General features: G+C 45.2%; 1 protein-coding gene and 1 non-coding gene across 13 annotated transcripts in view; one reads left to right on the forward strand and one right to left on the reverse strand.

Moving 5' to 3' along the window:
- LOC123406217 (probable magnesium transporter NIPA2) overlaps positions 1-17,366 on the forward strand; it is a 53,802-nt gene that overhangs the window by 10,652 nt on the left and 25,784 nt on the right. For 7 of the 12 annotated variants that reach the window (XM_045099698.1, XM_045099697.1, XM_045099699.1 and 4 more), the window contains 4 exons: positions 14,640-14,730; positions 14,807-14,967; positions 16,854-16,981; positions 17,071-17,208. In XM_045099698.1, the coding sequence (XP_044955633.1) occupies positions 14,640-14,730; positions 14,807-14,967; positions 16,854-16,981; positions 17,071-17,208 (518 nt within the window). Of the gene's footprint in view, positions 1-10,007; positions 10,173-10,259; positions 10,319-13,467; positions 13,797-14,639; positions 14,731-14,806; positions 14,968-16,853; positions 16,982-17,070; positions 17,209-17,366 lie in introns of those variants that run through there. The other 5 variants (XM_045099701.1, XM_045099694.1, XM_045099702.1 and 2 more) reach the window with 3 other exon arrangements.
- On the reverse strand, positions 16,050-16,123 carry TRNAW-CCA. The gene has a single exon. It is a non-coding gene; the product is annotated as a tRNA-Trp (tRNA).

Below are 17,366 nucleotides of genomic sequence, written 5' to 3' on the forward strand. Positions count from 1 at the left end.
GTTTGTGCTTGTATAGATTTTATATCTAGCTTATATGCTTTTTGTTGAATCAGGGAGTATCTCACCTCTGTGTCTCTTTCTTCTTTGTTGGCTGGATGGTGTCATGTGTGTGGCTCTGGCACCTCTTGAGATACTGGCTGGCTCAACCTCTTCTAGGTCAAAGCCATGGGCGTGAGCCACATGGGCTTAATTGAAGATGGGCAAGTCCCATACCGGTTGAACACTCCCCCTCAAGATGGGTGGTAGATACCTATCAACCCCATCTTGTCACATGCCAAGTTATAGTCCTTTGATCCCAGCCGTTTGTCAAGCAATCTGCAATCTGTTGCCCAAAGCTGACATGAGTAAGACTGATGATCCCAACATCAAGTTTCTCCTTGATGAAGAACCAATCAATTTTTACATGGTTTGCCCTATCATGTTGAACTGGGTTGATTGATTGTCACACCATACTCTGAAGGGTCCCTTCCTCAGAAGTTTCAACTCGCTCAACAGGTTCTTCACTCATAACATCACACTCAACCCTTGAGATAGCGCTCTATACTCAGATTCTGTTATTGATTCAGACACAGTTGTCTATTTCTTGCTTCTCCTTGACACCAAATTTTCTCCCACAAACACACAGTAGCCCGAGGTTGATCTTCAATCATCTTGACAGTTGGCCCAATCAAAATCACTATACCCATCCACCTCAGATGTCCACTCTTCGCAAATCACAACCTTTTGTCTGGAGTGCCCTTCAAGTATCTCAATATTCTGTGCGCTGTATCAAGATGCCCGCTCCTTGGTTCCTGCATGTATCTGCTCACCACACCTACGACACACGCAATGTCAGGCCTGGTATGACCAAGTACATAACCTCCGAACCAATTTATGATAATCTTCCTTATTCACTAGCTTCACCCGAGTGAGCTTTCACTTGATAATTTTGTTCAGTCAGCTTAGGGGCTGCACGACATCCCATCATGCCCATGCCACTCAAGAGATCCAATGTCTATTTCCGTTGGCAAAAAGATATCCCCTTCTCTGTCTGGACCATGTCGATGCCAAGGACGTATTTTAGGTTACCCAAATCCTTTACCTCAAACTCCTTCCCAGACACCCCTTCAATCTCTTTATTTCCTCCTCATCTCTAGTGATCAGAATGTCATCCACATTCATTGTTCCAAATATCGGCCAGTTAATTGGCGTCTCGGTTAGTTAATCGCTACTCGGTGGGTCATTGAATAGCTGATAACTGATTTATCGGCCGATTAACTGGAAAATTCGCCTATTTATCCCTACCCAGCACCTGACCGATAAGGTACCAGTTACCGATATCCTAAAGATTGTCCACATTAATTGCAAGAATGGCGATCTTCCAATCAGAGTGTTTGTAGAAAACCATGTGGTCACTGTTACATTGTCCATACCCATCCACAGACAACACATTTGAACTTATCAAACCAAGCCCTCGGCATTGCTTCAGTCCATACAATGATTGCTTCAATCTGCATATCTTGCCCGTGGTCTGTGAAGTGTGGTGGTATCTCCATGTATACCTCTTCCTGCATGTCATCGTGCAAGAAGGCATTCTTGGCATCTAATTGATGCAACTTTCACCAAATGTTTGCAACATAGGAAACTAATATCCTTACCGTGTTCATGTTTGCCACTGGAGCAAACGTCTCATCATAGTCATTCCCATAAGTTTGACTATATCCTCCGACAACCAATTTAGCCTTATACCATTCCACCTTCCTCGGTAATATGGTTAGCACCCACAGTTTGTTTTTCTTCGGTGCTTCCAACTCCTCTATCATCGCTTCACGCAGCTTTGGATCTTGCTTTGCAACATTCCAATCCTTTGGGATTTACATTGTTTGTAGAGAGGCAAAAAATGTTCTATAGGAAGGAGACAAGGCCTGATAAGACACAAAATTGCCAATGGCATGATCATCCAAGACAGTTTGTAGAGCCTTCCTTGCCACTTCACGTGTCCGCTTTCGCAACGCAATAGGCAGTTTGACTATGTCAAATCAGCTTGCATCACTTCCTTACTGCCCCCTGCACTTGTGGTTGTCGTCGTGAGTACACCAGGGGATTCTTTTGCCATCGACCCTGAATAGGAACCTGGCGAGTACCAATCTGAATAGTCCCATGTTGGCTGGACACCATTACTGAGAGTACCAACCGGGATTGTACCCTCTATTGGCTCGACCTTAACTTGCACATCATCATCTGTGTTAGTGCCCATTAGATCACTCTGAGTATGAGACACAACCTTTCCCCCTCTTGACGATCTATCACAGAGTGTAAGTGGGCAAGCTCTTCAAACAACAAACCGAGATCTGTTGGCTCACCACAAAATGGCTTAGACCCCCTGAAGGCGACATTCATACTTACGAACCTGTGTTTCTCAGAGGGACACCAACATTTGTGTTATGGATGCAACTTATCTCTATTGCATAGCCCATCGGGCGCGCGTCTGCGCGTGCATGTGTGTGTGTCTAATCCAAAATCTGCATCTTGAGAGTGTCAGTCGTAGCGTGAAGAGTCCTCAAAACATGTTGAGTCAAGCCAAAGGGGATAATGAAGAAGATGTCGCTTCGGAGGAAGACATCACATCACATCAGTAGAAGATAAAGATAAGTATCAAGAGAAGATGGGTTGTCAAAAGAACACAGTAGATCAAGAGAAGGAAGCATTGCCCACAAAATCATAGCCCGAGAAAACCGGTGGCCAAAGAAGCTTGAAGGCAAGAGAATAGGCGTAGATCGACAATGCAGAAAGAGGCCACGGAAATCCTATAGAAAGGACAAGGACCAAGAAAAGGCTGTCAGACAGGTATGGTGGACTCACATGGCATGAGAAACACCAAAATGAGCAACAAGCTTGGTGGACGTAGCGGAAAATATAGAAAACTAGAAAGCACATACTAGAGAAGACGACATAGCAACGAGTATCATCTGCAGAGGCCGGTGGAGGAGACGAGGTCACATCCAGACAAGCACCAAGCGCCAATGGAAGGCACGTGTGCGAGACATAGTCGGTGGCACTGCCGGTGAAATTCGCGAGAAGAATCGATGCAGTGATAATCACCATGTGCATGATAGAAGTCGCTGAAGAGCGACCAACACAGCCTGTGGAAGACACTGAATGGGGCGACGTCACAGGTGAACGAGCAACAAGCACCGAAAGACGACACATGTACGAGATGAGTCCAATGCAAGGGACACCATCAAGAGTCCGCTGGCAGCGAGGGAGATGTGGACTCAGACAAAAATATCACACCAGATCCAGAGACGTCAAGCACGCATAGCAAGTAGATGTAGCAACAACTGGTTGCAGCATGTAGCCATGTTGTAGCAGAACCACGTAGCAACACGTAGAGGAACCAAGGCGTGAGGCACGACGTAGCAGCAAAAAAATCATAAACCTGAGCTTATGATACCATACCGTGGGTGCAACTTATCTCTTGCATAGCCCATGGGGTGTATATGTAATGGGGCTTGGGTACAAGGAAAGGAAACATAGCTTAATAGGACTCCTAGACCAACTACCAATACTCCTCAACAGTTTGTACCCCTGCCGACTAAAAGAATAGCCTAGAAAAACACACTTCACTTCCCGCGGATAAGTTTCCCAACAGAAGGTCTGTGATCACGAAAAAATCAGGTACTGCTAAACAACTTGGATGGAACAACAAACTTATTTCCTCCAAATTACAACTCACACGGAGATTTCATGCCTAGTATCCTCGAAGGTGTCCGGTTGATTTATCGTGAACTTGGGCATATTCATCGTGTACATCAACGACCGAGCAACCTCAAGAATATGTCGATTCCTTCCTTTCTGCAACTCCATTCTAAGAGAGAGAGAGAGAGAGAGAGAGAGCGAGGGGGGGGGGGGTCAAAGGTGTTGTTCACGTACTCTGCGATTGTCAGTCCTGTACCCACACCTGCATCTGGAACTGATTTTATACAAATGCATGGAATTTCTAAAAAATAGGTGTTTACCTCATCCCTGTGATGCATCAAATAAACCCAGGTCATATGAGAATAACAGTCAATGAAGTTGTATACCTAAGCCACCGGGGAAGTCCATCATTCGAATGAATAAGTATAGAAGGAGACATATACTCCTAACGTCCTTACTCACATATGAGAATCGAGAGTGTTTAGCATATTCGCAAGCATCACATGTCAACTTTGCCCTTGCCTATTCCACACATAACATCTGGAAATATCCTACTCATCTTATCATGTTGCCTATGGATTTACCTGCAACATGCTTAGATGCTCTAGAGTCTAGAACCCATTCTGGATCATTCTCATTAGTAACCAGAGATGCCTTTTCAGGATTACTTTCATCAGTTGAGGCCCAGTGAGCAAAGTCTCCATAGGCAGCATCATCTACTTCTTTGTCCTTAGATGTCCCATTGTCCCCTTCAACTGCCATGTGTGCCCTCTGACCCCCTGAGTTTCCCGAGTATCCACCTCTGCCTCTAATACTCTGCCCCACCTGAGTTCCCCGAGTATCCATGTCTGCCTCTAGCAATCCTGACACTTCCCCTCTGTTATATCCCCTGCCTCTGCCACGAGTTGGACAGTTGCACTTTAGGTGGCCTAGGTAAAACAACCCCGGTTCTCTCTTCACTCTGGGTGCTCCATAACAGCAACCGTCGAAGCCGGCACAGCCTTCACGTCTGCGTGCTCAAGAGATAGCCACACCTCCTCTTGAGTCATCGCTACAATAACCTCATCATTAGTAGGCAGGAAAGTTTGGTGCAGCAGGGATGCCTTCCTGCCATCAAAGCAACCTTTGAGCCCCTCCAAAAGTTTCAACACACGCCTGTGTGCCATCTACTCGTGCCTTTGACTCGATGCAAGCAACATCATAGAGTTCCAGAGGATCACAACTATCCTGGCCTTCTCACAATGCTTGCAGCTGTGCCACATATGCCATCACTCACATGTCACCTTGGTGCAACCGACCAATCTTCCCATCAATCTGGGCAATGAGCATGACATTGCCCTTGCCAGAGTACTGGGTGGACAGAGTCTTTCATATTTCAGCAGATGTGGATAGCCCCTCCACAGAACATTCAATGGAGGGCATCACCGAGTTCTACAACCACCCAATAAGCACAGAGTTGATGACCTTCCACCTCTTGCCCTCCGCACTAGTCTTGTCTCCTGGTTCTTCAACAGTACCCAACAAGTGCCCATCAAGTTCCTTCTGCTCCACAACCAGCAATGCCCTCCGAGACCAGCTCAGATATTTGGTAGCCCTCTCTACATTGATGTCCGTGGGCGACAGCTCGGTCCTCTGAGCCACTTCCTGTTGAGGAATGATGGCCCAAGGGTTCGAGCCCGTGATGAACAAAGAGCTTCTCGACAGCCTTGTCAAGCTCTCGCTAGCTACGAACAGAGCATGATCATGAACAGAGAAACAGGAGCTCAATTTAGAGGAGAAATCGCGAGGAATTTGGAGCTTTTACTGAGGAGGAAATAGAAATGTAGCTCGCCACCGGCGGCTAGGGTTCAACCCTGGATTACAATAAGCATAAAAATGGCAAAGGGGAAATTACATGGCTTTATAGCCAAAGGAGGAGAGGGACGCGCGGCTGCGGGCAGGAGAGGGACGCGCGACCGACCAGGGGCTTTGTCGGAAATTCAACAGTGCACTTTAAGTCGTAGCCGTTGGATCAGCGATAGACGGTAGATGGCGCTTCCGACATCATCAGCAGTACATTGATCATCAGGTGCTTCTTCAGAGCCTGACAATACCCTCCTTTTGAATCTGAGCTTGTCCTCAAGCTCTAAACGTCGGGAAAATCTTCTGGATAAAAGCTGCATCTTCCCACGTAGCTTCTTCGGCAGGCATATTGATCCACTTGATCAGCCAGCGCACCACAGGAATGCTTATCTCACCTTGGCGCCGAGGAACCAGTTTTCTGTCCAACACAACTTCAGGCTCTCTTCTGATAGTTCCATATGGAAGGTGTGGTGTAACTGGCATCCCTCTGGCAGTAACAAATTATAAGCATGCTTGCCCACTCTTGCCAACACTCTAAAGGGGCCATAGAACTTAGAATGCAGTTTGAGGTGCTTATGCAGGCTGAGAGAGGTGTGTCTATAAGGCTGAAGTTTAAGATAGACCATGTCTCCCACTATGAACTCTCTTTCCTTTTTTTTCTGATCAGCATACTGCTTCATCCTAGCCTGAGCTTTACTGAGGTTGTGCTTGATCACTTCCATAACCAGCTCCCCATTCTGCATCAAGTTGTCACTCTCTGCCCATATTGAATCAGGCAGTGCTGACTCAGCCACCATTGGAGGGGGAAATCCATATAATGCTTGGAATGGGGTCATCTCCAATGATGTGTGGTAAGAAGTGTTATACCACCACTCTGCCAAGGCCAACCATCCATGCCACTTCCTAGGTTGTTGGAAACACATGCACCTGAGATAGTTCTCCAAACACTGATTTATTCTCTCAGTTTGGCCATCAGTTTGAGGGTGGTAGCTTGTGCTTGTTAGGAAAGCAACTTGTCTATATTGAAGGCCCAAGGGGCATATATATATTACACATGACTTGAGGTGCAAGGAAAGTAAACATAGACTAATAAGGACTCCTAGACTAATACTAATAGACTAATAAGGACTCCTAGACTAATACTAATACTTCCTAACACCCCCCTCAAATGCAAAGCGTATGCAATAGCATTGCATTTGAAGAAGTGTAATACAAAAAAATGATAATCCAAATCCGCGTCTTGAGAGTGTCGTCGTAGCATGAAGAGTCTTCAAAACTTGTCGAGTCGCCGAAGGAGAGAACAAAGAGATGGCACACCAGAAGTAGACACCGCATCACTTGAAGATACAAGATAAGTATCAAGAGAAGATGGGTTGTCAAAAGAAGATGGCACATCAAGAGGAAGACGCCGAAGAGATGGCACATCAGAGGAAGACACTGCATCACTTGAAGATACAACAAAAGTATCAAGAGAAGATGGGTTGTCAAAAGAAGATGGCACATCAAGAGAATAAAACATTGTGTAGAAAATCATAGTCCACGACAACCGTCGGCAAAAGAAGCTTGACGGACACGATGGATGTAGATCGACAATGCAAAATAAGTCCAGAAAATCCTATAGAAAACAACAAGGGCAGGTAGGCCACAAAAGTTGCATAGAAAGGATCAGGACCGGAGAAAGGCTGACAGACTAAAGTATGGTGGACTCGCATGGCATGAGAAAACACAAAATATCAACGGATTTGGTGGACGCAGCGGAAGAGAAAAAATAATATCATGGCGGCGAAGGGAATAGCAGTAGCACGCGAGCTGGACGTGCGGGAGCAGAACATGCAATCGGGAGCTAGGCAGTACACGCCACGACAAGGTAGCATGCAGCAGCAAGCAACACGTGTTAGCAGAGGCAGCGGTGGCCAATAGCATCACGTAGCAGCATGAGCAGCACCACATAGCAGCAGTATTTTTTGTTATTTTTTTTGTTTTGCTTTTTTTTTTACTCAAGCAAGCCGATCCGATCTGGAGACCGCGTGAGGCGGCGGCTGAGACCGGTCTGGGAGGCGACGCGATGATGGGATCCGGCAGCTAGGACCCCTGACCGGCGCGGGAATCGATCTGGGAGTTGATCTGGTGGGACTGGAAGGCGTAACCAAGACCACCACCACGTGATCTGTTCCTGACGAGCACCAGCAACGGACGAGGGCCTGACGAGCACAGCAGCGGGACCAGTGCGGACGAGGAGCACCAACACCAGCGCGGACGAGAGCTGACGAGACGAGTACTTGACGAGACGAGCACCAACACCAGCGCGGACGAGACGGGAACTGACGAGCACCAACAGCGAATCGGGAGCGGAGGAGATCCGGCCAGAGGTGGCGGCCGTGGGCAATGCGGCCCGTGTCGCGAGCGGGATCCGGAGCGTGGGCAGCAGGATCCGGCGGGATCTGGCTGCTGGAGGCGGATGCCGGCTGAAGGCGACGGCGGCTGGATCCAGCGGGATGAGACGAGGTGGAGGCGGCACCAGTTCATGTACTCGCACCCAGAGTCCGGGTGCGGGTTGGCGACCAGGAGCCTGGCCAGGGTGGCCCCTATCACGGCTTTCGGGGCGACGAGGAGCTGGATGGAGGCGAGCGGCGCGGCCACCGGCGAGCCCGAGGGGCTCCAACGCCAGCATGTTGGCCGCCGCGGCCTGCAGGTGGAGATGCGCACGAAGGAGCGCAGCCTCCGCGAGGCGCATGTAGGCGCGAGCGGCTGCCACGCCCGCGACGTGGATCGGCGCCTCAATCCAGCGACGAGCCCCCTGCTTCGAGCGAGTAGGGCGAGACCGGATCCAGCGGGGGCTGAGACGGGATCAACGACGGGAACAGAATTTTTTTTTGGATCGTGAGGACGAGTTGCGGCGTCCGGAGACCTAAACCTAGGCTCTAATACCATGTTAGGAAAGCAACTTGTCTATATTGAAGGCCCAAGGGGCATATATATATTACACATGACTTGAGGTGCAAGGAAAGTAAACATAGACTAATAAGGACTCCTAGACCAATACTAATAGACTAATAAGGACTCCTAGACTAATACTAATACTTCCTAACAGTGCTCATGTGTAGCTTCACCTTCATGGATTTAAAAAGTTGCTGCCACAGGTTGTTTGTGAAGATTCTATCTCTATCAGTGACAATAACCATAGGCATGCCATGCAGTTTAAAGACATTGTCAGAAAATGCTCTAGCTACTGTCTGAACTGATATAGGATGCTTCATGGCTATGAAATGAGCATATTTTGTGAATCTATCCACCACTACTAGGATCAGGTCTTTGCTCTCAGACACAGGCAATCCCTCCACAAAATCCATGCTTATATGTGCCCAAGCAAAATCAGGAACAAGAAGGGGCTCTAGCAACCCAGGATATGGTGTGTGCGCTGCTTTGTTAACATGACAGACATGACAACTTTTGACAAACAGCACCACATCTTGCTTTAAGCCTGACCAGTGAAAAACCAGCTTGACCCTGTGATAAGTTGCTCTCTCACCAGAATGTCCACCTAGTTCTGAATTATGAAACACTTTCATGATTTCTTGTCTCAGCTCAGTAGCTTTTCCTACTACCACCTTACTTTTATACCTCAGAATTCCATTACTGAAAGTATAAGCAGTACTGTTGTCCTTATCTACCACACATGCAGCAATCAACTCCTTGATTTTATCATCATCCTCATAACTTTTAATAATCTCCCTAACCCAAGTAGGTGAAACAGATGTTGTAGTCAGAGCAGAAAGCTTATGTTTCACCCTAGATAAAGCATCAGCAGCTCTGTTTTCCTTTCCTTTTCTGTATTCCACAGTAAAGTTATAACCCAGCAGCTTCAACAAAAGTTTATGCTGAATGCCCTCAGTGATCTTTTGCTCCTGGATGTACTTTAGGCTTTCCTGATCTGTTCTGATTACCAAGGCAGTAGCTGCAAAGTAATGCTTCCATTTTTTAACTGCTTCAATGATGGCTAGAGCTTCTTTATCATATGTAGACATAGCTGCAGCTTTTGGGCCAATTGCTTTACTGAAATAGGAGAGAGGTCTTCCTTCTTGCATTAGAACAGCTCCTAAACCATAACCACTAGCATCAGTTTCCAGAATGAATGGTTTTGTGAAATCAGGCAAGGCCAGCACAGGAGTGTTAGTCAGCTTCTGCTTCAATGTTTCAAATGCCTTGGTCTGTTCCTGCTGCCAATCAAATGCATTCTTTTTCAGACAATCAAACAATGGCCTGCAAATTAACCCATATCCCTGAATAAATCTCCTGTAGTAACCACTCAAGCCCAAGAAACTTCTTAATTCAGTGATATTAGCAGGAATAGGCCAGTCCTGAACAACCTTAATCTTGCAGGGATCTGTGGACACTCCCTCTTCATTGATAATGTGACCCAGATATTCCACTTCTTTTTGCCCAAATGAACATTTCTCTATTTTGGCATACAACTTATTTTCTTGCAGGATCTCAAACACCTGCTTGAGGTGCTCCTTGTTCTCTTCCCATGTCAAGCTGAAGACCAATATGTCATCAAAGAAAACAACTACAAACTTAAGCAGGCCAAATAGCAGATTCATTAGTGCTTGGAATGATGGTGGACCATTAGTGAGCCCAAAAGACATCACCAGGTACTCAAACAATCCCATGTGAGTTGAAAAAGCAGTTTTTGCTATATCCTCTTCTGCCATTCTTATCTGATGGTATCCATTTCTCAGGTCAATTTTTGAGAAATACTTTGCTCCTTTCAGCTGATCCAATAAATCCTCAATGACAGGTATTGGGTATTTGTTCTTTACAGTGATAGCATTCAGCTTCCTGTAGTCAGTACAGAGCCTCCAAGATCCATCCTTCTTCTTTACTAGCAACACAGGAGAAGAAAAAGGGCTGGTACTAGGCCTGATCAGTCCTTTCTTCAGCAAGTCCAAAATGATTTTCTCCAGAATTTCCTTTTGATGATGTGGTACTCTGTAAGGCCTCTGGTTCACCACTTTTGCTCCTTCCATGAGTGGAATCCTATGATCACAGGGTCTGCTAGGGGGCAATCCACTAGGCTCCTGAAATAACTTCTCATATTGTTGAAGTAGTGGTTGCAAATCATTAGGTACTTCAGTAGCTGTTAACTCATAATTTGCTCCACATATAGGAAACAAAAAGAAGCCACATACAGCTTGCTCCATTAACCTACTAGTCTTGTCCTTGCTTTCAGTGATCTTCTCCAAGGGAACAGTTTCATCCACAAATGTGATTACTTGACCTTGTGTGCCTGCAATTTTCAACTCCATCTTGATAAAATCCATTTGAACTGGACTATATTTCTTAAGCCAATCCACTCCCAATATCATATCATACCCAGTCAACTTAAGGATCCTGAAACTGTCACAAAATGTACTGCCCTGGATTTCATATGGACAATTTTTGACAGTAAATTCATTCCACAGTACCTCCCCACTAGCTACCACCACTTTCACCTTAGTGTTAGCTACAGGTGCAATGGACATCTTGCTTGCCATTTCAGGAGAGACAAATGTAGCAGTGCTACCACTGTCTACTAGAGCAGTAGCTGTCACTTCCCCCACTTTCACTGACAAAATAAATGTGTTTTTAGCTGAATTAAGGCCATGAGCAGCATGTGCTGAAACCTGTAATACAGTTTCTGCTGCTGGTGCTTCTTGTGTGTCCAAGTCAGGGTCCTCAAAGTCTGTCACAAATATCACATCTGAGTTATCTACTTCTTGATTTAACAGGGCTTGAATCTGTGCTTTCTGGCTCATCTTGCACACCTGTCTATGCCCTGGAACCCATGGTTCCCTACACTTGTAGCAGACCTGGTTTTGCTTAGCTTGCTGGATAAGTGTACTTTTTGCTAGAGGAGGTGTACTATTCTGGCCAGGTGCTTGCTCAAAATTCACATGTCTCTTCACTCGTGGGAAGTAAGGTTTTGTCTGCACTACTGCAGGAGATGGTTGTGCTTTTTCCATCCTCCTTGCATACCACACAACAGTTTTCATATCTTTGGGTTTGAATCACTCCACATGACTTTTGATGTAGGGGTGTAAGCCAGCTATAAAGCTAGTCACATAATATTCATTGGGAATTCCAGGGTTCTCCCTTCTCATGATGTTCATCAATTGCTCAAACTGTTCCACATATCCTGTCACAGTTGTTACTTGCTTGACAGCATGAAAGGAAGTCACAATATCACAAACAGATTGTACTGAGAATCTCTCAGACAGCAAGGAGCAGAATTTATGCCAAGCAATGTTACCAGGAGCAAAACCAGTACCTCTCCACCACTGCACAACAGGTCCTTTCAAGTAAGATATTGCCAGTTCAGTCCTGTGCTCAATAGGTGTTCTTGCAGCAACAAATTATTGCTCTAGATTCTGTATCCAGGATTCAGGATCATCTCCTTCAAATTCTACCATGTTGAGCTTAGCAGGTTTCACAGTAAGAGGGCTTCTTCTACTGTCCATTGGGGTACTAACTCTTCTTCTATAGTTGTTATCATATCCTTCAATCTCCTGTAATTCTTCCCCTTGAACAGCATGCACAGCCATAGCATTTTGACCCATGCCTTCAGCTTTGTTAATGCCAAAGTTTGGATGCCTGTAGGGTTGCTTTAATGTACCATCCATGTTCAATTCTCTTCCAGTTTGATCCCTCAATACTGCTGTACCAATTCCTCCCACAGCAGCTTTTTCAGGCATAGTTACAGATGGTGGTGTATCTGCTACTAGCTGTTTTGGGCGCCCTGGTGCAACCATAGGTGATCCTCCAGGGTTATCTTTCTGCACAGCTGCTCCCTGTACTGATGCATGATCAGCTGCATCATCTTTACCAGGATCAGGGTCTAGTAATAACCTCCTGAAGTTATCTTGGATCTTGTCAAAAAATTTCTGCATTGTGATGAAATTCTTGTTCACTGTTGCTTGGAACTGGTGGAATTCCTTTCTATCTTCATCTCTTTCCTGCCTTAGTGACTTCAGATCTAACTCTAATGACTCCAGCTGCAGATCAGCAGTTGTGGCCGACTCTGCTACTCCAGCCATGATCACAATCCAACTGCTTCAAAGGGAGGGAAAAGGGAGGGAATTTACCTAGACCATGTTGCTCACACCGCCCCCAGCAACTTCCCTGCTCTGGATCGATCTCCAAACCTGGGGTTTTACCACTGAAGCAGGGTGCTCCAGCAACCAGGACGAAGACCCAGCAACATCTGCCTTCCGATCTGAGATCTACCCCCTTGCTGCGCCCGCCCCCTTTTTGCCGAGGAAAGACTGGGCCTCTGATACCAATTGTCAAGCTCTCGCTAGCTACGAACAGAGTATGATCATGAACAGAGAAACATGAGCTCAATTCAGAGGAGAAATCGCGAGGAATTTGGAGCTTTTACTGAGGAGGAAATAGCAATGTAGCTCGCCACTGGCGGCTAGGGTTCAACCCTGGATTGCAATAAGCATAAAATTGGCAAAGGGGAAATTACATGGCTTTATAGCCAAAGGAGGAGAGGGACGCGCGGCTGCGGGCAGGAGAGGGACGCGCGACCGACCAGGGGCTTTGTCGGAAATTCAACAGTGCACTTTAAGTCGTAGCCGTTGGATCAGCGATAGACGGTCGATGGCGCTTCCGACATCATCAGCAGTACATTGATCATCAGGTGCTTCTTCAGAGCCTGACAAGCCTCAGCAAGACCTTTTGGTTCACCCATCTTCGCTCAGGAGGATCACCCGCAGCAACACTCAGTAGCAGCTGCAGACACAACCTCATTCTCCTCTTCAATCAGCAGCACTAACTGCGGTTAAGCCAGCCTCCTCACCATCAATAGCAAGCAGCAGCAGTACAAAGAGCACCCTCAAGTGCAAGCAGCAGAGCACGAGCAGTAAAAAACTTAAGCAATAGCAGCAGCACGCAGCAGTCAGTGCCTTCTTCTCCTCTGCAAACAGCAGTAGCAACGTGCAGCCTCCAGGAACCCCACGCAGGCGCACCTGCTCCTTTTCCTTCACCGGCCCGGATCAGCTGCATGCATCAGCAAGGTCTCCTGCTCCCCCTGTCAAGCAGCTGCATGCAGCAGCGACACTGCCAGCATGTCACCTGCCTCCCTTCATGCAACAGCAGCACAGGACCAACTCCAGGAGGAACAACAGCCAATACAGCAACAGCAGCAGAGGGCACCTTTTCCAACGTCTTTCCCTTACCTCCACAGCCATGCAGCCCTGCCGCGCCAACTCGCACACCGCCCCCTCTTCGCCCAGGTCTGCTGCCACATTCCCGTCAGGCCCTGCCCGTCACCGACATCTGATACCATGTTGAATTAGGGAGGGTCTCAATTCTGCATCTCTTTCTTCTCTGGCGGTTGGATGGTGTGATGTGTGTGGCTCTTGCACCTGTTCAGACACTGGCTGGCGCAACCTCTTCTAGGTCAAACCAATGGGCCTGGGCCACATGGGCTTTAAGTGAATGGGCAAGGCCCATACTGGTTTAACATTTTGTAACTCATTGTTCATAATTAAGTTAGGCTACACAACTTCAGTAAGTTGAATACAGGATATTTGTTTTATTTGTTTGTTTACCTTAACCATAAATTTTTTGAAACAAGAACTATTTGGATGTTGGGTTAAATAATATATCATCGTATAAATGCTACGAGTGGCATCAAAGTTTTATAGCCTCTCTCCAGAAAGGAAGACTTAACTTCATATTATTAGTGTTATACATGCCTTCTCTTACAATATATGACTTCAGTTAAAATATAAAAAGATTTAGGAGTTTCTTCTTACATTTAGAAATCCTCTGAAATACCAGACTCGCAAATACTTGTAGAACTTGCTCAATAATTAGGACATCTATTCTGTTCTGATGGAGAACACAGCAGTAAAGTTATGTTGGTTTGACTATGCGTGGGTCTTTTTAGAGAGCCTCTCCTAGCTTATCTCTAAGAAGATTTATCTGATTGGTTTCATCTGTTCGGTTTATCTGTGGATTTTTTTTATCATTTAGTGAATCTTTGACTAAAGTGACCTTCAAGACATATGGAATGGAAACTGAAACACTTATGATGCGTATCTTGATATATATATATATTTATTTATTTGCAGTGATTCTGGGCGAGATAGCAAACTTTGCAGCATACGCATTTGCCCCTGCCATACTTGTTACTCCTCTAGGAGCTCTGAGCATCATATTTAGGTAGCAGCCATACCATTTTCTTGAATTTACTTATTTGTCATATTATATGTTTCTGTTTAATCTTTTGCTGATGCAGTGCAGTGCTCGCACACTTCATCCTGAAAGAGAGATTGCATATGTTTGGTGTTGTTGGTTGCATCTTGTGTGTTGTTGGGTCTGTCGGTATAGTTTTGCATGCCCCAAAGGAGAGGGAGATTAATTCAGTGGAGGAAATATGGCATTTTGCAACCCAGCCAGGTAGCAACTTGAAGACCTGCTCCTGTCAATAGAAACCTATAGTATTTCATGTTTTATTGATGCAGTGCTGCTAATTGCATGATCGAGCATTCAATATTTGTTCGATATTTCATGACTTGACCATCGGTTTGCATTCCATGGAAAATTGTCCAATTGCAGATAGCGTAGAATTTGGCATCTGTTGGTCAAACGTATGAATATCTACTCCCTCCTTTCCGGTTTATAGGGCTCATCTAAAAAATTTCAGATTTCCATTATATTAGGCTCATTTTGAGTATAAATGAGTTGAAGTGCTTTGAGTCTCATGCTGTGTTTAATTCATAGAGATAAGAGAAAGGAAATTAGTGGCGGCTATGCATGCATCTTTTTCTACATGCATCATGCAAGTCCAATGAGAGGGAGGGTGCTTGCTTCGGAAATTGAATTTGTGAGAAATATTTCATTGGCTAGTTAAAACTAGTGCCATCCACTCACAACCCACCTTGGTTGATGGGATTTCAGATTTGAGCCCTATAAACCGGAAAGGAGGGAGTAAGACTTAACTTACCTTTTAGATTGCCGAATCGACGACCTATGTATAAAAAATAGATTTTTTTTTTGGATTTGAAAAAAAAAAGAATGTTCACGATTCGACTTTGATCGTCATGGATTGGTACCAAGATCAAGTCCTAGGCAAGCATGCCTAATTTTAACAGCCGGTACGGTAACAATGAAAATGGCTCCGTCTTTAGTGAGATTATACGAACAAGTAATTGCGGAGATTCGTGCCGGAACGTCCACTTTACATTTTAAAGAAAGGGTACAAAAGTATAATTATTCTGAATTAGACGGCGAAATGCACTGTTTACCATGATTTCTTTCACTTCACAATCCCAAATAATTCGCTTAGGGGTCAGTACATAAAGATTTAATTTCATTTCTGCAATTTGTTCTCCTCTACTAAGGTTATAACTTTCATGTTCTCTCGCGAAAATCGCGAGTTGCAGAGATGAGAACCATGAAAAGCAAGATCCCGAATAAGAAAACAGAAACCGAGGAAGAGGAAACCACAAGAGTGTGCTTCGACATAAGATAGATTGAATCACGCTCTGTAGGATTTGAACCTACGACATCGGGTTTTGGAGACCCGCGTTCTACCGAACTGAACTAAGAGCGCTTTCATTCATTAAAAAAGAAAATCTTTTTCCTAGGCTATATTTCAGGAAAGATCCGGTCTAGTTCTATATCAATACTGATGGGGGATAGGGTCAAAATTGAAGTAGGTTGACGGGGAGAACCGCAAGTTTTCGGAGCCGAGATATTCATCCGAGTCACTATGGGCGTATTTGTCCAATTGACACGTCTGAAGGAATCAATGGTGGACTTACTGGATCTTTAGCAATTCATGCGAGAATTTCAAACTGTTTCTTTTTGAGAACCAAAAAAACTTGTGCCAAAATAACGGATGCGAAGAAGAACAAAAGGCCTTGGACACGTAATGGATCCTGAAGCACGATTTCTGCGTCCCCCTGACCAAAACCTCCCACATTAGGATTGCTTGTTAATGGTTGATCAATCTTGATGGATTTCGAAGTAACAGAAAGAAAAGCAACGACTGGAGTGGGGGAGTCAGAGTCGAAAAGAGGATTCCTCGCTTCTTTCTCTCATGCAAAACCGATCATTTACTCGATTATTTCAGTTATAAGTTTCCACTTGTTCTGGTCACGGTGTTTCTGAAGGATCTCTGATCACAATGTTTCAGTATATGAAAAAAGAACTTGAGCTTCATAAACTTTTCTTAAGTGGAAAGATATACTTATACTATTTTCTTTTGCCTAGCTCCATTTTGATCTGGCTGTATCTTCGTTGGCACTCTCAACATTGACATGCAAGGGTAATTTCTGCAGGTTTCATTGTTTATTCATGTGTGGCTGTGGTTGGCGCTCTTTTTTTGATTTTCTGGGCTGTCAAACGCTCTGGTCACAGGAAGATGCTCGTCTATATTGCAATCTGTTCACTAATGGGATCACTCACGGTACACTAGAAGTGCAATACCATCTGATCAAATCATTAAATGGATCAAGTTAGTGATTGTTCAGTGACATATTTTTTTTGACTGGGCAGGTTATCAGCGTAAAAGCAGTTGCCATTGCCTTGAAGCTGTCATTTAGCGAATCAAACCAATTCATCTACATCCAGACGTGGTTCTTCATATTTGTTGTCATTATTTGTTGTTTGGTGCAGTTGAACTATTTAAACAAGGTAACCATTATAAATCTCTCAGGTCCCTCTTTTTTTGTATAAGTTTGCATTTTTGAGAAATTGGTTATGGTACTTCAATTTCAATCAAATGGCACAATCTTGGACTTTTAGTGACATCTGATGTATGAACTTGCATGGTTCTTATAAGTGTCATTGTG

The sequence above is a fragment of the Hordeum vulgare genome, chromosome 6H, assembly GCF_904849725.1.
Source record: "Hordeum vulgare subsp. vulgare chromosome 6H, MorexV3_pseudomolecules_assembly, whole genome shotgun sequence".
NCBI classification, from domain to species: Eukaryota; Viridiplantae; Streptophyta; class Magnoliopsida; order Poales; family Poaceae; genus Hordeum; species Hordeum vulgare.